The sequence below is a fragment of the Triplophysa rosa genome, linkage group LG2, assembly GCF_024868665.1.
Source record: "Triplophysa rosa linkage group LG2, Trosa_1v2, whole genome shotgun sequence".
In the NCBI taxonomy this organism is placed as follows: Eukaryota; Metazoa; Chordata; class Actinopteri; order Cypriniformes; family Nemacheilidae; genus Triplophysa; species Triplophysa rosa.
The window spans coordinates 26,610,655-26,635,641 of record NC_079891.1 but is presented as its reverse complement, the minus strand read 5'-3'; the positions used below and the strand labels follow the sequence as shown (position 1 = coordinate 26,635,641).

Sequence of the window (24,987 nt, the reverse complement as noted above, 5' to 3'; positions counted from 1 at the left end):
ACAACCGAGGTATGCAGCAAAGCATTTGTGAAGCCACAACACGCACAACCTTGAGGCAGATGGGCTACAACAGCAGAAGACCCCACCGGGTACCACTCATCTCCACTACAAATAGGAAAAAGAGGCTACAATTTGCACGAGCTCACCAAAATTGGACAGTTGAAGACTGGAAAAATGTTGCCTGGTCTGATGAGTCTCGATTTCTGTTGAGACATTCAAATGGTAGAGTCAGAATTTGGCGTAAACAGAATGAGAACATGGATCCATCATGCCTTGTTACCACTGTGCAGGCTGGTGGTGGTGGTGTAATGGTGTGGGGGATGTTTTCTTGGCACACTTTAGGCCCCTTAGTGCCAATTGGGCATCGTTTAAATGCCACGGCCTACCTGAGCATTGTTTCTGACCATGTCCATCCCTTTATGACCACCATGTACCCATCCTCTAATGGCTACTTCCAGCAGGATAATGCACCATGTCACAAAGCTCGAATCATTTCAAATTGGTTTCTTGAACATGACAATGAGTTCACTGTACTAGAATGGCCCCCACAGTCACCAGATCTCAACCCGATAGAACATCTTTGGGATGTGGTGGAACGGGAGCTTCGTGCCCTGGATGTGCATCCCACAAATCTCCATCAACTGCAAGATGCTATCCTATCAATATGGGCCAACATTTCTAAAGAATGCTTTCAGCACCTTGTTGAATCAATGCCACGTAGAATTAAGGCAGTTCTGAAGGCGAAAGGGGGTCAAACACCGTATTAGTATGGTGTTCCTAATAATCCTTTAGGTGAGTGTATATCACAATATCAAAAAATAATTCAGCACCTGTTTAAGGTTTTGCCTTATAAGCCAGAATGGTTACAAACACACTTACACTCGTATTTTGAGTGTGACCAAAATTGACCAAAAAAAGAGAAAACAAAATAAATAAAAATAAAAATGAATTTGACTCAGCAAAATTTAGTTTTTTCAGTGAACATCGCAATAATAGTTCTCTTCAACTCTTTTGGCTATAATAACCGTGTAAAATCTGATATTGTGACAGCCCTAACATGAGTACAGTTCTTGGCAATGTCCTCACAAATAAAGTAAAACATGTTCCGTATGTGTGTTTATATATGTCCAGCTCTAGTATGCACACATATTACAATAGTTATTTACATCCATTTCTCATTACCATTAGACTGACACATGAAACAGTCGACATAATGACAAATACACAACACAAAAGTCCACGGCAAAACACACATACACACAGTTAGAGGACAAAGTGTAACAATCCCATGAACCCAAAAAACAACCAATGTTTTGACTTACACACTGGTCCAGCATGCAGTGAACATGCACCGTGAGAAAGTGAGAATAAAAGATAGAGAGAAAAAGAGAGAGGGACACAAAAGAAGAGAGCAAAGAGGACAGGTGACAGGAAGAAGCAAAAATAAAAGAAATGTGGTGTGATTTCAACAATAGAAATAACACAAACATCATGATGACATACAAATGATGGTGCTCTGTGAAAGAAAACAAAATACAAGGCTAAAGCTCTAACAGCCAACCTTTGCAATCAGTGTCAGATTAGCAAAGTTGTATGATGATACATTAAAATGTGAGGAAAAAAAACCATTATCATATGTTACGAAAAACACTTACAGGTACATTTATGCCTAAAAAAAAGATATTACAATACTGTGAACTTCACAACAACTCCATGTGACGATGCAATGTCTTCTGACCACTAGGGGGTGGTAATAAGCTGGAGTGGGGTAAGAACCAAATTTCTTTCCTTTATCGTCCCCTCCTCAATCGTCTATCCTGAACCTTACCTTCTTTCACAGGTATGGCCGGCTTCTTCTGCCGCAAGCCCAGAAGAATGAAGAAGAGGACCAGGGGGATGAAGATCTCGAACGCAAGCACCCACTGCAGACACAAACACAAAACTGTTATAAACCCTCACAAACTACAGAGGGCTTGAGTAACCTCATTGGCTGGTGGTTATATTTATAGCATAGGATGATTCACTATATAGCTAATGTGAATCTCTTTAAAGTATCACACAGTCCAACTGATTGAGTTCTGTGTCAGGGATCGATTCGGTAAATAATGGACCAACCACTTAAACGCTCCCCCGTTTGCTTATTGTGCAATATTTGCTATTGGGCCGGCCAACACACCTGCCAGTCCGTTCCAACAATTATTAAAAGGTGGAGAAGAAATGAAGGATATCGCACATACCATAGCAGAAAAATGAATGGAAGATATTGGGACGCTCAATATGACAGTTGAATTAATAATAGCTAAACAAGTCAATGTAGATCATTATCATGTACAAAGTTAAAACAATTAATTGTGTTTTTGATAGATCTGAACGTCTGTTTAACATCACTGTAATTGTGATGAATAACAGCTGAAATAACACCTGTGCTTTTATATCCTTTTAACCCCTAGCAGGTGTGTGTATGGGCCACTATATGTAAGTCCACTATATTGGTCCGTGAACAAGTTGATTTGTGAACACTAGAGAATAATTTCACTGTGCGTCTGCAATGGTAGTTATGAACACAGCTATGAATATCAAATGTAAGTGCTGTTGTCTAGACCAGTGTTGGGTGTAACTAGATACTAAGTAATTAGTTACTGTAATTTAATTACTTTTCCCTTGGAAAAAGTAAAGTAAGGGATTACTCTTATTTTTTCTGTAATTTAATTACAGTTACTTCTGATGTAATTAAACTAAATACTTTGTGTAATATGTGTGTGCAATAGTGGAATTGACATCAAAAATTAAAGTCTAACTTTAAAATCCTTGCTTTAATGTATAATTCTCACATTTGTAATACTTTGGTCAGTTAATAAGAGTACTTTATGTAGTTTAATATTATTTGATTGAATGAATTAAATAAGTCCTTTCATGTCTATCCTTAAATCACTTAACTAATCAAGGTTGATGTATGATATAGAAAGTAATTAGTAATAAGTAACTAAATACTTTTTGGAGAGAGTAATTTGTACAGTAATCTAATTACACTATTGAATATGTAATTAGTAACTAGTAATTAATTACTTTTTCAGAGTAACTTACCCAACACTGGTCTAGACACATGATTGCTAAACTAACTAATTTGTAAAAATGCCTGCTGAAAAAAACAAACCCATCACAGAAATTCTAATGGTTTCCATTAAAATATCACTACGAACCAAGAGAACCGTGTCCAATAGAAAGTTTAATGGATGTAATGGTAGTAATGGGAATCGTATTGGATCTAATGGAAAGTATAATAATGGTGTCTACTGGTATTTGATGGATTCTATTGATGGGATGTTATCTGGCAGATGGGAACCAATAGAACACCTGGAAACCTGGAATCCTATCATTACAAAAAGGATTTTTTTAATGGATTTAATGGAAAATGCTACTTTTTCCAGCAGGGATCATATTTCTTCAATAAGCTGTTTTTACTCATTGATTTAAGTGACAACAACAAACATGCAATGGTAACTGTTCCAAGATGGCAGAAGTGTCAAAGTGTCTGTAGCATAAGATATCACATGATGTGACATCTCTGTATGCATGATATGTATGGTTTAACTCCATTGAAAATAGCTGCCTGCCTAGTGTGTACCTACATGGCCGCTGAGTTGATTAAATTGCATTAATGGGACACACACACACACACACACACACACACGCACACACGCACGCACGCACGCACGCACGCACACACACACACACACACACACACACTTTAGAAGTCAGGACATTTAATATACAAAATGTTTTGGGTCATATGGCGGAAGTATGTGTTTTTCTGTGTTTTTGGTGTGTTATAAGTTGCCCATGCATGTATTAGACACGTAAAATTGCACAAATGAAAGTGTGGGAACAAAAGATGCATTCTATCTAAAAGCGAATGCTCAACCAGACTTGCCTGAAACGCCTCGTGTAACCACACCCCGGCGAATAGTGTTGGGCGATATTCAATATAATCAGATCGTTCTATCGCCACCCTGTGGATCGCCGATACACGATATTATCGAGGGGCGGGGCAATTACGCATTTATCTATGACAAGCTGGATTTGTGGACAAAAACAGAAGCTTATGTGTCTAGAAAATGCTCATGTGTGACTGCAATTAGCATTCTATCAGAGTTTAAATTCAGTGCAGCTGGCAACATTGTTACTTACCACCGCAACCTTTTAAACAAGAGAAAATAAACTATTGCTATAAGTCAATATCATTCATCCAAATGCGTCATTGATGCGCTGTTATTACTTGATTGCCAAACGGGAACAACTCGTGCGGTGGTTTTAAACCCTCACGCGCATAGCAATTCCTGCGAGGAAAAGCCCGAGCCGCGCGCATCACAAGCTCTCTCGTGCACTGAAAACTCAAAGCTCGCACATTATAAACTCTCTCTGGCGCGAGGAAAAGTCTGAGCCGCGCGCATCACAAGCTCTCTCGTGCACTGAAAACTCAAAGCTCGCACTTTATAAACTCTCTCTGGCGCGAGGAAAAGTCCGAGTCGCGCGCATCACAAGCTCTCTCGTGCACTGAAAACTCAAAGCCCGCACATTATAAACTCTCTCTGGTGCGAGGAAAAGCCTAAGCCGCGTGAATTGCAAGCTTTCGTGCATGAAGAAATGTGCAATACGCGTTTGTAATATTGATTTGCAACATATATTGGCAAACAGCCAACTATCGTCTAGGGAATCAGCTATCGCCGATAGGTCTGAGGATCGTCGATACACGATAGTATCGTCTATCGGAACAACCCTACCGGCGAATCTACGTAACTTCGTAACATGTTTTGACTAAAACCGCCCAAATCTACACCTAGTTAAGGTGGGCGTAATTGTAAATCTCATTGTATCGTCTGTCAGTACAATTGCTTTGGAACCTGATGTTCCGAATATGGTAAGAGGCGTTACATTTCCATGAAATGCTTGCAGTATTTGACCAATCACTACACACTGGTTAACTGGCCAATCATAGCACACCTCGCTTTTCAGAGCGATGAGCTTTGTAAAAAATCAGCAAAAATCAGCAAGAGGCGGGGCAAAGAGGAGATACAAACATGCACGGTATGTGGAAAATACAACATTTTTTAAACTTTAAATGGTGTATACACATTGCGTTACATCTAAAACAAACAATAATATTCGTTTTAGCCGTGCAATATGACTCCTTTAAATAAGGATCTTTACTCTTCCCCTTAGCTCACAACCCCAACCACATTTTTAGATTTGAAGCAAAACCTGATGTGGCCTTCCAGATGGCAAGGATCACTTCAAACGTTTTTTGACTACATTTGTGAGGACATTGTGGACAGTTTTAGCTACACCTGTGATGGGCTAAATCTTTGACACACTCATAGACACGAGCGTGCGCATGCATGCATATATACACGCACGCACACACACAGAGCTCCACAGCAGGTGGTTGGGGAGAGATGTCAAATGCTTTCTGGCACCTTGTTTAAAGTATGCAAAGTACAGCAGAAAAGCTGCATCACTTGACAACCCATCCTGCATTGTTTCTCATCCCTCTCTCACTCTCTCTCTCTCTCTCTCTCTCTGTCTGGGAGAAGGTTGAGAGCAGGTGGTGGGTGAGAACTGAGCTGTGTTCACTTATTTTTCTTAATTTTTTCTTTTTCTTTCTACTTTTTTCTTTTTGTTTCTACTTTTTTGCATGGTTTGATAGTTTGTTTTTGATTGTTTTATTTGTGTGTACGACTGTGAAAATTGCGCAGGTATGGCGTCCAATGTGGAGACTTTGTCTTTGTCCCTGCGTAATGGCTTCAGGTGTGTGCCCGAAGACGGCGTCTCAGTAGAAGACGTTCTTATTTCCACTGCGGAGGAAGTTGGACATGATCATATTATGTCCGCTTCTCGTATGAATAAGGCTGTAGTGGTTTTTTTGAAAGATCAAAACGTAGTTAATCGTGTAATTGAGAGTGGTCTCATTATAAACGAAAAGTTTGTTCAAATTACACCCTTGTATGCCCCGTCTGCAAAAATCATCGTATCCAACGTGTCACCATTCATCCAGGATGATGTGTTAGAACGAGAATTAGCACGCTTTGGTAAATTTGCTATCCGTTTTTTTAAAACGATTCCTCTCGGGGTTAAACACCCGTCTCTGAAACACGTTAAGTCTTTTAGGAGACAAGTGTTCATGTTTTTGGATTCCCCTGACAATACGTTGGATGTTTCTTTTCGTGTGCGACATGACGGAAGAATGTATATGGTTTATGCGACAACCGGCATTTTGCGGTGTTTTGAATGCGGTGATTTGGGTCACAAAAAGTTTACATGCCCACATCGAGAGCGCGTAACACAGGACAGGCCTGGTGTGTCAGGTGAGGGACACGTGGCTCAAAACACTGGCTATGAGGAAAAAGAAGTTTCACCAGAGGTGAGTGTTTCTGTTGCGGCGCCGTCCGCTATAATAGCACCAGATAAAGTTGTTATTGTAAATGGTGACACGGATGTTAATGTGAATCAAGAGGTTGTAAATGATATTAATGTCGATGGACAGCGGGATGTGGTGAATGCAGGGGCCAGTTTTAGTATGTGTAAGGAGGCTGGTTGTTTGGAAATAAGTCGGAGTGAGAGGTGTTACCTTAACGATGCTAGTGTGGAGGATGATGTTGTATCTGATGAAGATGCTTCTTTTTACAATTATGAATGTAGGGCTGCAGCTATCGATTATTTTAGTAATCGAGTATTCTACTGATTTTCCATCGATTAATCGGGTATTCAGATAATAAATACTTTTTCTTTATTAAAGAGCAATACTAAATATAGAGGAGAAAATAAAACGAGTCTCTTAAAATGAAGAACTAATTTGTTTTCTTTTTAGAAAAAATATTTTTTTTAATGCTGAAATGGCATACATTAATATCTGTGAAAAGTTAACCCATTTAATACATTACATTGCTATATTACATTCAAAATGCAATATAATACAAATGTATAAATAAGAAACATTAATAAAAATAGAAAGAATAATTTCAAAGGTAAACAACTAACTTCAGCTTATGCATGATGCATTTAGTTTATCTAAATTAGTTTTAGTTTCTTTTTTTACTATTAAATAGTAATATAATTGTCCACATAAAATACAGAGTTAACCGGACTTTTATTTTGGCAGGTTGTCGGAAGACGCAGAAGTCTGTTTCTTCACTCAAACAATAAAATGTCCGTGAAATAAACTCTCAGAGCAACTCTGGAGAAGAAGTTCATGTCCTCATTTTTGGGCAGGTCAATGTGTTTTTGAAAATCTCCCAAAACTTCCAGGTAATTTAAGATGGAATAGAAGGGGTTTAAAAACATTAGGTGTATATTTGGGATCTGAGGAATTTCAAAAACAGAACTGGGAGGGAGTTTTGGAAAGAGTGTGCACCCGATTGTCTAAATGGACCTGGCTGCTACCCCAGCTGTCCTATAGGGGGAGAGTTTTAGTTTCCAATAATTTAGTTGCTTCTGCCCTGTGGCACAGGTTCACTGTGTTACAGATTCAAAGGAAATTAGTGACTTTTTTGGTCAGGACAGCATTGGGTTCGCTCATCTGTCCTGTTTTTGCCAGTTCAAGAAGGAGGGCAAGGTCTAGTGGATATCAAATCTAGACTTTTGGCGTTTCGTCTACAAGCTGCTCAGAGATTGTTGTATAACAAGGAGATTGCTTGGTTCAACACTGCAGTTGCTCTGCTGAGAAAGGCAGGCAACATGGGACTTGACAAACATCTATTCCTAATGGACTTGAATGAAGCGACTTTAACAGACTTGACATCCTTTTATAGATCTGTGATGGAAGCTAGGAAAGTCATTTCTGTGTCGAGACCATCTGAAGCATGTGCTGGGTCTTGGCTGTTTGAAGAACCACTGTTTTTTAATTCCTTTTTGCCCTCTAGGCGTTTGTGTTGTGCAAGTTTGTCATTACAGCTGCAGGATGTGTGAAACTGGGCCATCTCATAGGCAATAATTCGGAAGTCTTGAATGAAAGGACTGGAATTAGGTCTACTCGTTTCCTTAAACAACTCACTGATGAAGTGCTTTGAGAGCTGAATCCTGATCAACGTTTTTTTGTCAAGGAGTCTAATCATATTAATGAATTGAGAACTGTGTCTGATTATAATTATCCAGCAAAGGAATGGCAGGAGGAGGAAAATCTTTTATTGTCTTTCAACACTCCTCAGTTAGACACTTTTGATTCTGCTGGGAAGAAAGCTCTATATGTAACGTGTGAAAGTGATCAATGCACATTTAATGTCTGGTCTAATTTCATCTAGGTGGACTTAAAGGCTGTTGGCGGTCAATGTACAAGTGTCCAATTGAAAAACGAACTGGAGATTTGCAATGGAGAATTGTACACTGTGCAATAGCTACGAACAGACATGTGGTGCACCTCAATCCAAATTTAGGAGTGGGTTGCCCCTTTTGCTCTGAAAGTGAAACTGTTTTTCATGTTTTTTGTGCAATGTGCTCGCTTGTATTCTTTGTTTTCTTTTTTAACCCAATGGGCATTAGATTTAGGTGTAGAGTTTTCTTATCATTTGTTCATAATGGGGCCAAAGTATTCAGTAAATCGGAAAGATGTTTTGGTCTTACTAAACTTTGGAACAGCTAAATTGACCATTTTGAAAACAAGAAAAAAACTGCTTGGATCTGTTGTTAATGTTCATGGGTTTGGTGACATCAAGGCTTAAGATAGAGTATGCTTATTATAAACTTGTTGGGTGTTTATCAATGTTTGTAAATATATGGGCTGTAAATGGTTTGTAATTAGATGTGAATGTTACACAGTTCGTCTTTCACCTTTGTGGTGTAAATAAAGACTTATTCTCTCATTCTCTCAGTGACATCAGAATTGAAGAGGTTTTTCTCTCTCTCCTATACATTCTACCCATCTCTGCCTCTGAAGGTCACGACAAACAAGAAGCTCCTTTTACATGCATCTCTTACAATGCACAAAGGCGCAGCTGACACGCAACACAAAGCTTCGGTTACAAGAACCGGAGAGCTGCGCACACCAGCCAAAGAGAGCCCGTCTCTTTATAAAGTCCTGTGGCTTATTGATTTCCAGCGTCAGAGGAGGCAAAGAGAACCACTCGATTTGAATATTAAACAGTTTGCTTTGCTCTTAGTGACTAATTTGTATGTTGGTGGCTGATTTTTAATTATTTATGAAGTCATTGTGCCTGTCAGCGCTAACCTAGCTGAATGTGGAGAAACCGTGGATAAGGTCTCAACAATGAAGTCAGTAGTTTAGTACTGCTCACCTTGCCAAACTTTTTATATAGTCGCAGTCCTTGTGAAACCTCAGATGTCCAAATTCATTGTTTTACAGGAGATGGAAAAAACACACTTAGGTTGGAACAACATAAGAACAACAGCATAAGTGCAGTAAAAACTGGTCTCATATAGCCCACCACCACAGTATACAAAGATAAGCAATTTTTTTAAGGAAAGAAAGAGTAGAAAAGAAATAGAAGTCCGTACTAATCGGTCAGGTGCTGAAGGAAGAGATTTGTTTCAGCCGCTTTTTAAAGAAACAACCCAGCATAAGATTTGTCCCTTTTTTGACCCAACGCTGGGTTGAAAATAACCCAGAATGTTTTGTGTAGATTTTGGCAACATAAATGGTAGGGATGCTCCGATACCATTTTTTAAAGACTGAGTACAAGTACTGATATTTTTTCTGGTACTCTCCAATACTGATGCCTGTAGTTGTATTTTTTTGGTGAGGTGGCAATTTTCCAAGCACAACACACTAAAACTAATAAAAATAGAATAGCTTCTTTATTACGAACAACTCCGCCTCAAACACATTATGAAAAAAGACAGTTTGGGTGAACTATCCTTTTAATCAAAACTAAATTAATATTATACTAATATTTTGTATTTGTATATTTTTACTTGGCAAAACTGAAAACAAAATGAACACATAGTAGCACTAAAATCAAACATAGCATATTGATAAACTCTACAACTAGTCACGTAGCATGAGGGTGAGTAAATGGGAGATTTGTTGGGGGGGTTGGAGTGATTCTCTTGTAATGATAAAAACACTGATCGTATGACAGATGACAGCTCTATCAACTGGCCTCAAGCTCTTTCACCACCTACAAATACCCCCCCCCCCCACACACAGACATGCACACAATTATTCACAATAACACATTCATTAGTACAATAACACTTCTAGCGATAGAAACACAGCAATCAGATTTCCACACTACTTCTGTGTACATTCCTTACTGTTAAAACACTGTCATTGTAACACAAAAAACTACTCAAAAACTCAACAGAAGTATGATAAAATATGCCAATATTCAATTATTCTTAAGAAATAGCCTTTCAAAGTTGTATAGTTTATTATTAAAGAGAAATTCAATACATTTTTAAGAAATAACCTCACAAAGTTATATAGTTTATCATAACAAAAAGCTGTTTGTATTAATATAGAATGTGCTCTCACAGGTGTGCGTTTATGCTCATTTTACAACAGCTTCTATAGAGGCCAATTAGGTCGGTTTCACATTTAGTTCGATTGCCTGGTCCGAAACATAGTTCGATTGCTCCCCGCTTCTCCCTCTCCCTGCCCCCGCTGGACTGCGTTCATATGATTATTTTTGGGGTCCGAACCGCGGGTTGTTTGCGTCATCCGCAGGAGAAGGCGGCAAAATGCATAACTTGCTCGCGCCACTTTTATATGTTTTTGAACCGTTAGTTTTGTTTCTAAAGCTTCAGTACATAGCGGCACTTTCGTCTGTGAATTACTGCAAATTCTCTTTAGAACGCTGAAGGCGAACAGAAATCAGATAGCCTATAGGCTATAGTCGCTTGGAGCGTGCCAGTAACGCTGTGAGTGAAACACACAAGCACACATTTTTACCAAAGAATACGTCATTAATAGCGGTTCACTTCCGCGATTTGGTACGATTGCGTTCATATAAGCAGCGAAGTGTACTGGAGTTCACATGAACCGCACCCCAGACCTCCCTTTTTAAGTGGACTCTGGTACAGTTCGTGGGTGTGCAACCAGGTTTGGAAGACAGCGTTCACATCACTCACAAGAACCGAACTCTGATGTTAATCGAAAAGGTGTAACTTAAAAGGTGTTTTTAATCAATGCCAATGAGGCACATATAGTTCCACCAGCCATTTTCACAAACCTATCTCTATTAATAGAGACCTCGCAGCAACAGCTTCTATTGTACCTTGCAGTCACTGTCCTTCAGGGGCCGGTTGCACCAGCTGGACATAGAGCACAAGTCTGGACGTAAAATGCGGCTTAAAGGAAAAGTTCACCTCAAAATCTATTTTTATTTTTTACTTACTCACATGACGTTCAACATGTTTTAAGACCTCCTGGCGTCTTCGGAACACAAATAAAGAAAGATAGATAGAGATTTCCAGGCCTCCTCATAGACATCATGGCTATAGTTGTTGTTGTCAAGGTCCAGAAAAGTACTAAAGACATGGTTAATTGGTCCATTCGCTCATAGTGGCTCAATAATTTTTTTTTGAAGTGACGAGAATACTTTATGTGCGAAAAACAAACCAAAATAACAACTCTAATCGATATATTCTCATCTCTCTTGTCAGTCTATGGTGTGCGTTCGCGAGAGCACATCGACGCATACGCAACAACTACAGCCTTGATGACTATGAGGAGGCCTGAAAATCTCTTGGATGTCATCTAAACTATCTTTATTTGTGTTCCGAAGACGCCGGGACGTCTTAAAACATGTTGAACGTCATGTGGTAAAAAATAGCACAATTTTGAGGCGAACTTTTCTTTTAAGTCCTGCATAGGATTTATACCTGTTGCACCACCAAGGCGTAGACTAATTCTTGCGTCTAGTCAGAGGTAGGCGTAAGTGAAAATTCTTGACATCTTTCCGTCGAGAAAAAAATGAATACAGTATTTTCTCAATAATACAATTGAGATAATGTCGCGTCTATCAGAGGGCAGAATCCGCGGCTGCGTTATCTACAGAATTTTATTTATTTTAAAGTGTATTTTAGTGCTCTTCATTGACAAGTGAACATACACAGCATGAGCGAGATTTGTGAGCAGTAATATTAGTAGGTGCGCTGTTTGCTGCTGCGTAAAAAAAATGGAAGAAAGGACAAACTATCAGATATTTGAGATGTCTACAGAATTGCAGGAAACTTAATTCATCCGTCGATTACCTGAGACTGCGCTGGATTATTTCAAATTAATTCACAAGAATCAATGCTTGTTAAGTTTTTTTTTTAATATTTACATTACATTACATGAACAGAACCAAATCCGCTGTCATCTTATCTGCATTTCACAAAGATAGATGTCATTTTAAGGGCAGTTATTTAAAATATAATAGAATGGGATGAAATAATGGATATATAAGAAATGGAGTAAATAATGGAGAATAAACTGCAGTTAGTTTTTTTCTACTGGACGAGTTCAAACTCTATATTCTAATAAAAAAAAACTAACTATCTCATTTCATACTGTACACTCTAAAGAAAGGTTTGGAAGTTATGTTTAGAATTTATTTGTAATGGTTTCGGTCCTATTTAACACATTTAAAACCATTCCACCCTGCCGATAACTTACAGTAAGGTTTCGTTTTAGCAGCACTGAATTTTTAGAATGAATCGTTGAATTATCACCGCAGTTATACATGAAACGGACAGGAATGGGGAATGGGGACTGAATATCTTCTGACAGACGTCTTCTTTTTTCTGTATTTCGTTACTTAAAAGTTTTTTTCTAGTTTCTTAAGCGTTTTGTCTTGTTTTAACTGTAATTTTTATTTTATCTTCTAATTATTGTTCTTCTTTAACATTTTTAATCATTGGAGGCATTAAGAATGTCACTCTCAATGCGGTAGAATGTGGCCGCGGAGACCCGCACCGTCTAAGATGACCGTAGCTGCGCCTGGTCGTAGTTTTAGTTTTAGAATCTGATTCTACAGCAGTTCAAAACCTCAGACCTACATTAAAAACAACGCACACAGACAAGAGTTCAAGTGTAGCTGGGAGACAGTACAGTATAATCGACACCAAGGTCAAGGGTTTTATTCCCAAAGCACACACAGAGCCATGAGTTGAATAACATGAATGCACTGTAAGTCACTATGGATAAAAGTGTCTTCCAAATGCATAAATGTAAATGCAATGCAAATGAGTTGCTGACATCGACCTATGAATGACTTTTCCAGTCGTTTGATCAGTGGACAATGATTTTAAAAATCATTTTATGGAGATTGCTGGGGGGGATTTACATCTGCATGTCAGCTACAAATCCTTGGAATTAATTGTTTTAAACGATTAAGCTCCGTGTAAAAATGTCACCCGATAAATCTCTCCTAAAAATCTACAGATATTTGAAGGCAGTCATCCTCAATAGACAAGACTGATCTTATAACATTGCCCAGTGATCAATGTATTACTGTACACCAGCACCAGTGTTGGGTGTAACTAGTTACTAAGTAATTAGTTACTGTAATTTAATTACTTTCCCCTTGAAAAGGTAAAGTAAGGGATTACTCTTATTTTTTCTGTAATTTAATTACAGTTACTTCTGATGTAATTAAACTAAATACTTTGTGTAACGTGTGTGTGCAGAAGAGGAATTTACATCAACATTCAAAGTCTAACTTTAAAATCTGTGCTTTAATGTATAATTCTAACATTTGTAATTAATAATAATACTTTATGTAGTTTTATATTATTTATTTGAATGAATTAAAAGAGCCGTTTCATGTCTATCCTTGAATCACTTAACTTATCAAGGTTGATGTAGGATATAGAAAGTAATTAGTAATAAGTAACTAAATACTTTTTGAAGAGAGTAACTTGTACAGTAATCTAATTACATTACCGAATGTGTAATTAGTAACTAGTAATTAATTACTTTTTCAGAGTAACTTACCCAACACTGACCAGCACTCACAAAGAGCAAGAGCTAACTGACAAAATGTTTAAGAAATAGCATAAAAAATATATACGGGAAAAGGGAGTGATGTGTTGTTGAATATTCTCTGTATCTCTCTTACAAGGTCAATGTCCCCGACCCTGTACTCCTGTGCTCCACTAAGCAGTGCTTAAGGTATTCCTATCAAAAGACTTTACCATTAGACTCCATTCAGGGATCTTGTTTCTGTTACATGGACTCACAAAGGCAGGACTGTCCATATGTCCTTACTGAGCTGGCAAGTGCCTGCTCAGCCATTTTAGAGGAAAATTAAAAACGGAATCTAACAAAATGTACGAAAGTCTAGTTCAAAAGCAATAAAAAGCAATTAATAAGAAAAATAAATGAAAAAGGTCAAATTGACCTCCACAACAAGGCATAGGTAATGAAGACCCTATTTGATGGGAGGCTGATCTGAGGAGCTCAACTCTCTGTATTTAAAGGTAACCAAATACTACCAGTATTAAAAAAACATACTTTAACAATACTTGTCTTTGTTTTGAAGGACAGCCTGATAAATTAATCAAACTTATAAATAAATATATAGAAATATGCTACATAAGAGATATTACAGCATAAGTAAGGGGTAAACAGGCAGCCTGTTTTAGCGGGCGATCACATAGAACGTGCTTTTCATGTTCGAAAACGCAAGGCATGCTGCGCTGCTATTTTGAGTGACTCATTGAAAAGAGAAGCGCACAGCGGTTTTTTAATGTTGCTTGGTAACAGTGTTGGGTAAGTTACTCTGAAAAAGTAATTAATTACTAGTTACTAATTACATATTCGATAATGTAATTAGATTACTGTACAAATTACTCTCTTCAAAAAGTATTTAATTACTTATTACTAATTACTTTCTATATTCTACATCAACCTTGATGAGTTAAGTGATTCAAAGATAGACATGAAACGGCTCTTTTAATTCATTCAAATAAATAATATAAAACTACATAAAGTAGTATTATTAATTACAAATGTGAGAATTATACATTAAAGCACAGATTTTAAAGTTAGACTTTGAATTTTGATGTCAATTCCACTATTGCACACACATATATTACACAAAGTATTTAGTTTAATTACATCAGAAGTAACTGTAATTAAATTACAGAAAACATAAGAGTAATCCCTTTACTTTTTCAAGGGAAAAGTAATTAAATTACAGTAACTAATTACTTAGTAACTAGTTACACCCAACACTGCTTGGTAACCACAGAAACAGCTGTGCTGTCAGTCAAGGATTATTGCATGAGTTGCATGTTAACTGTCATATTAACAGAAACTTTAAAAAGGTACAAGCAGAGGGCGCTTACTCTGACCTTGCTCGGTTAACCCGGGTCAGCCAACACAAGCAGTGTTGTGCAAGTTACTTCCAAACTGTAATACATGTTGACTGTATGTTGTCTGTTATGAGCAGAGGTGGACGAAGTACACAACTTCCTTACTTGAGTGAAAGTACAGATACTACTGGTCAAATATTACTCCACTACAAGTAAAAGTTGTAAAGACAGATTCTTACTTGAGTAAAAGTACAGAAGTACGTGCTTTTAAAAGTACTCAAGTATTAAAAGTAAATTTCCTTTATGTCAGTTGTGCATTGTTTTATTGTCGTATACCTTATGCCTCTGAAGCAACCTACTGAATACACCGAGTAGCTCACAGAATCAGTGGTATTAAAGGAGTAGTTCACTTCAAAATTTGCCCCCATTGACTTTCCATAGTAGTTTTTATTCCTACTATGGAAAGTCAATGGGGGCAAATTTTGCAGTGAGCAACTCCTTTAAGAGCTTTATATGTTTAGCACACATATGTTTAGTTTAGATATAATCCTGTATGATCATTTAGCCTATTATCCTCATTAGCCCCCTAGGCCTATATGTATTTATGAGCAGTGTTCTTTTATTTTGTATATTCCCTTTACCAGTTTTAGCAGCAATTTACCAGTAAGTAGTAAGGTTCTTGTAAATAGTAAAGTGTAGAAGCCATGTGTTTGTTGGACTTATTACCATAATTTAACTACAAACATAAACTATAGCTAGTATAATAATGAATATAATGAAACTATGGTATGTTTAGTTGCTGTGGTTTTACTAAAGATTATTAATTGGAGTATGGTTCCTATATTTAGAAAATGGTAAATTTGTGGATACTGTGGTTTTAATGCAAATACCATCCCTGCTGAAAAAAAACAATGAATTTTTTAATTAGAATGAGATTTTTAAATTAAATTCCTCTTTGTAGTGTGTTTTGGGTTTTATTCCAATAGGATTTACCATCCCACAATAGAATCCATCACATACAAGTAGACAACAAGTATCCATAGTACAATTCCCATTTATAACCATTAAATCCATTACATTTTATGTTGTATTTTGGGCAGGGTTCTATTGTTTTTATTTCAAAGGAATACTTCAACTATAGTTACTTCAGTAAAAACATCATTCATTTTCCAAATCGCTTTAAATGATATAACAGCAGATCAGAAGTTAACACGCACGTGTAGCTCAAGGTGTATGTGATGCTTATTTACCGTTTAGCCGTTATGCCGATCATTTTCATGACAATGTTTCAACGATCTTTGACTGATCGTAACCCACAGATGATTACACCACACTTTAACATGTGCCTTTTTCCTCTTTTAATGTTCTATTTGCCTTTTCAGAGCGCTATCAACGATGTAGCAGCGCTACGTTTACATTAGTTTAGCGGGGAAGATCCCAGAGTTGCCAGATTTGCGTTAAAAAAATCTGCCAAATGGCCATTCAAAGCTTGCCGGAAAACCGCGAGCTTAGAAAAACTGAAATACTTGGCAACAGTAAAAGGTCCTGGCAGATCGCAAGCCAGATAAATTGCGCACACAGGAAACCCCGCTGCATAGAAACCATTTTCTACTTTTGGACCTTTTTATAAATGTAGTGGAGTAAAAAGTATGATATTTGTCTTTCAAATGTAGTCAAGTTAAAGTACAAGTACTCAGAAAAAATAATACTCAAGTAAAGTACAGATACTCAAAAAGTGTACTTAAGTACAGTACTCAGGCAAATTTACTTCGTTACTGTCCACCTCTGGTTATGAGGGAACACATAATCCAAGAAGCACAAAACAGCGATTTTCTGTCAATCCAGGCCGACGAGACCACTGATATTGCCAAACAGTGCCAACTTGTGCTTGTGCTGCGCTACATTGATGGCAAAAGCAACGTACAGGAGAGGTTTTTTGCTTTTATTCATCTGTATTCAACTACAGCTGATTCCATCGCTACAGCACTAAAAGAGCATCTTACTGTCATCCTTCCAGAGGATCAGAAGAGTAAACTCATCTCCCAAGCGTATGATGGAGCCAGCGTGATGAGAGGTGCCACTGCAGTTGTTCAAAGGAAGATTCAAGATGTGTACCCAAATGCCCATTACATCCACTGCTATGCGCATCAGCTCAATCTAATAATGCAAAAGGCCACTTCTCACATACCCAAAGTTAGATTTTTTTTTCTAACCTTGGAGGATTTGCCAGCTTTTTTTCAAGATCACCCAAGTGCACAGATGTTCTTGATAAAGTAGTTGCCCATAGACAACCAACATCAAGCAGTGTTAGATGGAACTTCCACAGCCGTGCCATCAATGCAGTGTTTGAGCACAGAGAGGGCCTCATTCGCTGTTTTGAAACTATTCGAGACTCAGGAGACTTTGACCCTGTTACCACCAGAGATGCAGGAGGCTTTGCCATGCTGCTGGAGGATCAGGATTTTAATTTTTTTCTGCAACTTTTCCACAACATCATGCCACACGTGGACATCCTCTATGCCAAACTCCAGAAGAAGGACATAGATTCAGTCCACATTAAGGGGAGCATCCAGCAGTTCCAGCAGGACATACAGAAGATCAGGTAGCAGCTGTATTCCTTCTTTTGAATTTATCATTATTATTGTTATTAGTCATACATTTTCTTAATCCTTTGCAGAAATTCTCTCCATTCTCTGGTTAACCAAAGCAGTGAAGGAGCTTCTCAACCAAAGAGGCGCAGTTGCTTAGTCCAGACATCCATGAATGGATTGCAACAGAGGTAAGTTTATTGTAGCCCTTATTACTCTGCAGTTTTTCATAGAAAAGCTATCAAAGGAAGCTATCAAAAAGAAAGTAAATATTAACAAGTTAAACGGCATGGTTTCATTTACCCTCTTTGGGTACTAAATGTGTTCTCATCTCTTTGAGTTTATCATTTTTTTGCTTAAATATTGTAGCAAAGAGTAGATCCTTTGATATTGGGCTTTATTAAACTTTATGAAACTATACTACATTTATTTGCTATGCATATTTTACTACAAGTCAATCTATTTAACCATTTTCATAGTCTTTAAATTGTGATCTAAATAGATTTGTTATTCTTAGGTTTCCTCTAGTGGTGTGCCCTCTTTATCTGATTGATATGAAAATGGCTGATAATAAAAAAATGCTATTAGCGTCAGAAGTTCATGAAACTTGGCTGTTTGTCTAGTCCATATGTATGAAGTTTGGATAAATCAGGGATTCAAACACTGAAACTGGTCTCCGTCTCTCTATAACTTAAAACTGATCATTTTAAATGTTGCAGTTGAAATTGACATTTTGTCATCACTACATCATTTTTGTTTTTGTCCTTCACTCTGTAGGTCTGTGACACCATACTCCAACACACCATGGAATGGTTCTGCTTCACAAGCCACCTCGTTAGTGCCACCTTGCTGCAAGCAGACAGGTTTGAACAGTACACAGTGGCTTTTCCTGAAGATGCACTGAGTAGGACTTTGAAGGCCTATCCAGTGCTCAATGGGAGTAAGCTAGAGACAGAGCTTAGTCTCATCTACTACAAGGAAGAGTTCAGAACCTGTTGTGGCGCTGTGGACCTACTGCAGCTGTTTAAGGAGAACAATCTTGAAGAAGTCTTTTCAGAGACTGTCACTCTCCTAAAGATCCTCATCACCACACCCATGACCACAGCAGAGGATGAGAGGTGTTTCTCAACTTTGAAAAGAGTTAAGACTTTTCTGAGAAATAGCATGACCCAGGAGAGACTAAATGCATTGGCCATGCTGTCAATGGAGAAGAGAATGGTGACTGAGATCATTGACTTTAACCAGAAGATCATTGAGAAATTTGCAAGTCAGAAAGAAAGGATAGCAAAATTTATTTTCAAATAGTGTTAATGGCCAATGATTAGATAACTAAAGTGTGTGTTTTTTTTTTTGAATGATTACCTTGATTAATTCATTACTGATAATAAACCCACATTCAATTCAAATTCATAGTACATTTATTTGCATGTATTAACATTGACTGTAATAATGATACATCGCCTGATTAATGGCTATTTATAGTCCTGCATTACTGACAGTTGTTGTTTGCGCCCCCCCAAGTATTTTTAGCACCAGCCTCCACTGGTTACAATACAAAATAGTTCCACCAGCCAGAGGGAGATGAATGACACCACATGCGTCTATTCACGAACAGGAAATAGAACTTACTTGCGGGATTTTTGATTTGTTAATGTCTTGCGGGCGAAAAGTTTGTTGTAACGCAAGCATTACTGAACATGTACAGAGTAAAATATTACTGAAAATTGATTAGTAATGCCTTACACTACTGCGTTAAAGCAAAAAGTAATACATTACTGTAATGCATTACTTTTGTAACGCATTACTCCCAACACTGAACACAAGTTTCTCTTTCATCATTGCAGTCTCCGGGCATTTCAAGCAACTGTAAAGTTCCGTCACCACATCGGAAGTCCCGCCTCTCCTTTCATTCGATTGTACAATGGGAACAATGGCGCACGACGTCAAGCGCTTTTCTGCTCAGAGTTGAGTTTTCTTCAACTTCAGGCGCTCAAGAGCGCTCCACCAAAAACGCGAGGCGCAGCAGGCGGCAAAAACAAGAGGCGTGCATAAGCAGTGTGCAAAACGCTCCCTGCCAACTGAAAACAATTCAAAGAGGCGCATCTAACAGCAAAAAACGCGTTCTGTCTGATCAACCCCTTATCCCGCTTATTACACAGCCCCTTACCTCATAAGTTATTGAATATCAAATATTGATTTGAAATAATTTTTAACGAATGCAGACCTTGCGCGAGGACAACCGGTTTACTTTCAGTTTTGAGGACAAAACGTTCAAATGCCAGGAAAAGGACAATCGGTTGAATCATTTGTAAATATAATGTCACATATGTTATTAAAGGACATATTTAGATTTAATTTTGTTTAATATTAAACCGTGCTTATCAAAATGATTTTCAGCATCCTGGTTACCATGCATTATTAGTTTTGAGCGGTTATTATCTGGGAATACCATTATGGAAGCATATTGGTAGCAATTTTCAATTTGAAATGTAATACACAAAATGGCAATGCAGTATGTAAAATGACAATGCAATTGTGTATTTAAATATACATTTTAAATGACATATCTGCAACATTAGGTGCAAAATGAAAATAAAAATTCGATTTGTTTACAATAGTTTTAATATGTTATTTAAATCGATATTTTTAACGCTCTTTAAGTTGCAAAATTAAAATGAAATACTGTACACTCTAAAGAAAGGTTTGGAAGTTATGTTTAGAATTTATTTGTAATGGTTTCGGTCCTATTTAACACATTTAAAACCATTCCACCCTGCCGATAACTTACAGGAAGGTTTCGTTTTAGCAGCGAAATTTTTAGAATTAATCATTGAATTATCACCACAGTTATACATGAAACAGACGGGAATGGGCAACTGCTTCATTGACTGAATATCTTCTGACAGACATCTTCTTTTTTCCTTATTTCGTTATTGCATTTGCACTTACTTAAAAGGTTTTTTTTGGTTTCTTAAGCGTTTTGTCTTGTTTTAACTGTAATTTTTATTTTATTTTATCTTCTAATTATTGTTCCTCTTTAACATTTTTAATCATTGGAGGCATTAAGAATGTCACTCTCAATGCGGTAGAATGTGGCCGCGGAGACCCGCACCGTCTAAGATGACCGTAGCTGCGCCTGGTCGTAGTTTTAGTTTTAGAATCTGATTCTACAGCAGTTCAAAACCTCAGACCTACATTAAAAACAATGCACACAGACAAGAGTTCAAGTGTAGCTGGGAGACTACAGTATAATCGACACCAAGGTCAAGGGTTTTATTCCCAAAGCACACACAGAGCCACGAGTTGAATAACATGAATGCACTGTAAGTCACTATGGATAAAAGTGTCTTCCAAATGCATAAATGTAAATGAAATGCAAATGAGTTGCTGACATCGACCTATGAATGACTTTTCCAGTCGTTTGATCAGTGGACAATGATTTTAAAAATCATTTTATGGAGATTGCTGGGGGGGATTTACATCTGCACGTCAGCTACACGGCTACACAAAATGCATTCCCCGGATTGATTATATTTGTTTAAGATAGTCAAGCAAAACTGTAGCAAAATGATCATTTAAATGTTATTTCCCTTAAATGCATTAACAGGTTGAACATTTGGGATTGCATTTTCATTTACACACAGCTCGTTGAGTGTTGCAAAATTCAATGTGGAAATGCATTTCTGTCAATAGATCCTCCAAAAAACTAAACACTGGACCTTTAAATAAGATAAGATTGAAACACATACTGTGTAAGCCATATATGTTGAAAATGTGCTGACACCGTCAGGGGTTCTGTGTGGAGCTATTACAGTATTACAGGAACCTCATCTAATTTAAAGGGTCATATGGCGGAAGTACGCGTTTTTGGTGTGTTATAAGTTGCCCATGCATGTATTAGACACGTAAAATTGCACAAATGAAAGTGTGGGAACAAAAGATGCATTCTATCTAAAAGCCAATGCTCAACCAGACTTGCCTGAAACGCCTCGTGTAACCACACCCCGGCGAATCTACGTAACTTCGTAACATGATTTGACTAAGACCGCCCAAATCTACACCTAGTTAAGGTGGGCGTAATTGTAAATCTCATTGTATCGTCTGTCAGTACAATTGCTTTGGAACCTGATGTTCCGAATATGGTAAGAGGCGTTACATTTCCGTGAAATGCTTGCAGTATTTGACCAATCACTACGCACTGGTTAACTGGCCAATCATAGCACACCTCGCTTTTCAGAGCGATGAGCTTTGTAAAAAATCAGCGCGTTTCAGAGAGGCGGGGCAAAGAGGAGATACAGACATGCACGGTATGTGGACAATACAACGTTTTTTAAACTTTAAATGGTGTATACACATTGCGTTACATCTAAAACAAACAATAATATTCGTTTTAGCCGTGCAATATGACCCCTTTAAAGGTTAATTAACCTATGTGTTCTTTCAGTGGCTCATTCATCTCTGTGTAATGACTGAAGAGAGAGTCATTACAGATGAACCCATTAACTATAAAAAGACTCTGAAAACAGGAGTAAAAAAAAGAGCTGAGATGAGACCATACATTCACATGCATGAGTTTGAAACTGTATTGCATATGAACGACTTTGTGGAATCGTTTTTACATGTGGATTGAACTGAGTCAGATATGATAAAACAGAAAGAGAGAGATGGAGAGAGGGAAGGTTAAATACAGGTCAGTTGTGGGATGTATCTTTCATGTTTGCTGTTTCTCAACATGACCATAAAACAAGACCGAAGGTAAAGGGCAAACCCTGACAACACAGCAAGTATGCTAGAGGCTGAGATGTGGGATTGCATATTCGTTATAAAATTTCTTTGTTTTTCCAGCCTTTACTGGAACATTTACACAACAAAACAATAAAAAAGTCACTCAAAGCTGAAATGTGTTGTTTCTGCACTAATGTAATTCTACTGTAAAATTAATGACTTTTCACAACAATATTTATGAAAGAGCCCATTATTATTATTCAATTAATACATACGATTATACAATTCAGCCCTTTGTACTGGGACAGGTTTAGGTTTGACAAAGAGCATGGTTTTTTTGTAGAAAAGGGGGAAACAGAACTCAACTGCAGAACTTCTTTTAAGGGAAAGTGAGATAAGGGTTGAATGACGGCATGTCAGTCCCATTAATAATTATGCACGGCCCAGAAAGACAGACTGCAATGTTGACCTGAGCCCTTGGCATGAAGCTTGTGCGTAGTAAGCTCTAATGCATCTTCATGGAAGACCTTATCAACCTGACTGAGAATCTACCTAAACTCAGTCTTTTACATGAAGAAGTCACCATTTCCTTGCTAAAGTGGTTTAACCAAGAAGGTTAAATGTGTAGTTTTTTTGGAGTATCTATTGACAGAGATGCAATATAATATACATAACTACTGTATGTCTTCAGAGGTGTATAAAGACTTACATAATGAAGTGTTATGTTTAATTACCTTAGAATGAGCTATTTCTATCTACATACACAGTGGGTCCCCTTGCATGGAATCCGCCATGTTGTTTCTACAGTAGCCCTAAACGGACACTACAGAGCGCTTTTCGTAAATATGTTATCTCCTTCGGCAAAGAAGCGAAAACTTGACGAAATCTTCAAAAAGGAGAGGGATGGAGTGAGCTGTGGGTTACAATTTGCAAGCTAACCGCTGGATGCCGCTAAATTTCATACACTGGACCTTTAATGACACACCTCTTACTATAACCATGAGCTTCAGCTTATCAGGTGTAAACACTTACAATGTCATCAATTTTGCCTTATCAAATCGAGTCCGAGTCAAACAACGAGAAGAACAAACAGATCAACCATAACCCCATCTTTGCAGGCATGACTTGATCAGGACAGCAATTATTTAAATAAGGAATATTGTGACATTTACATACCGGATAAAACCTCAAGACTAAAAATGAGGCGTTTAATGCTGTTTAGGAAAAGAGTTTTCTGTTAGAGAACAACTTTTATGAAGAGGATTTTTGCTTTGCAACTTTGCAAATCTGACATTGGATGTGACAGTTTTTCGAGAGGCGACATACATTGTAGGATTTCTGTGAATTAAAATGCATGAACCAGAAGAAATGAAGAAGGGATGGCTCTTCATATTACATAAAATAGTTACTTTGTTTTCATTTTCATGTGGCCATGTAGGAATATGGAATATGAATATTTACGTGAAAATTCTAAAAGTGGCACTTGCCTGAAAAAAACCTAATGTGCCCGTATTCTAACTGTCTTACAAGTGACTACACAAAAAATGTTCTGCACATAGACAAAACAATGAAATGTCAAAATGTATGTTTAAATGCACTTTTTGTAATGTGCAATTGTGAAGAAATTGTGCATTAAAACTGTTGTTACTGAAGCTAAATGTAAAAAAAGTTAAAATATTAATTCTATGTTCAGCCAAAATTCAGACTGAATTTCACATATACACTATAAAAAAATATATATTACACTATATTGCCCAGTTTAGAACCAGACACAGTCAGTGTAGATACCGTTTAGCAGTGTAGCATTTCGTTTATTCCACTTCAGTGCACAGAACATTAACTATTAATAGACCTGGATGGATAAATGTAAAGTTTGGCAAACTGCTGGTTCAGCTGATATTTGTTCTCCACATTGCAGCCTGTTATTTCATAGAGCAACACAACAATAAAGCCCATCAACTGACAGTGCAAGTATAAACAAACTAAAGACGCCTACAAATGCACAGCACATCCAAAAATGGAGTAAAACAATCCATTTTCACTTACACTGAACTACTTTGAACTTTGCTTTTCAATACTGAATGACATTCTCTCACCTTGTCTGCTCAGCTAAATGCATTATGGGTTTGGCTTGTCTGTGAAGGATATATGTGATGCTGACTTCGAATCTGGGTAAAACGAGGGATCTTAAAAGGGAGCACAGCTGAATGATTGAGGAGACGGGTAGGACAGACAGGCCAAAGAAGGAACGGCTTATCTGCGCTACATGACAATATAATCATGTTTGATAGTAGCTATTTATACCTATACTACATTTTTGTGTAGGGTGTTAATAGCTGTTTTGAAATGTTGTTTTCCAGTAATAAGCTATTTTTCAATGCGGCTGTTTTATTACATCACATTGTATTGCATTCAAGTGAGC

At 37.5% G+C, this 24,987-nt stretch overlaps 1 protein-coding gene across 1 annotated transcript in view; it reads right to left on the bottom strand.

Moving 5' to 3' along the window:
- abca2 (ATP-binding cassette, sub-family A (ABC1), member 2) overlaps positions 1-24,987 on the bottom strand; it is a 68,129-nt gene that overhangs the window by 30,800 nt on the left and 12,342 nt on the right. The window contains exon 2 of the mRNA XM_057320495.1: positions 1,829-1,922. Within this exon, the coding sequence (XP_057176478.1) occupies positions 1,829-1,922 (94 nt within the window). The remainder of the gene's footprint in view (positions 1-1,828; positions 1,923-24,987) is intronic.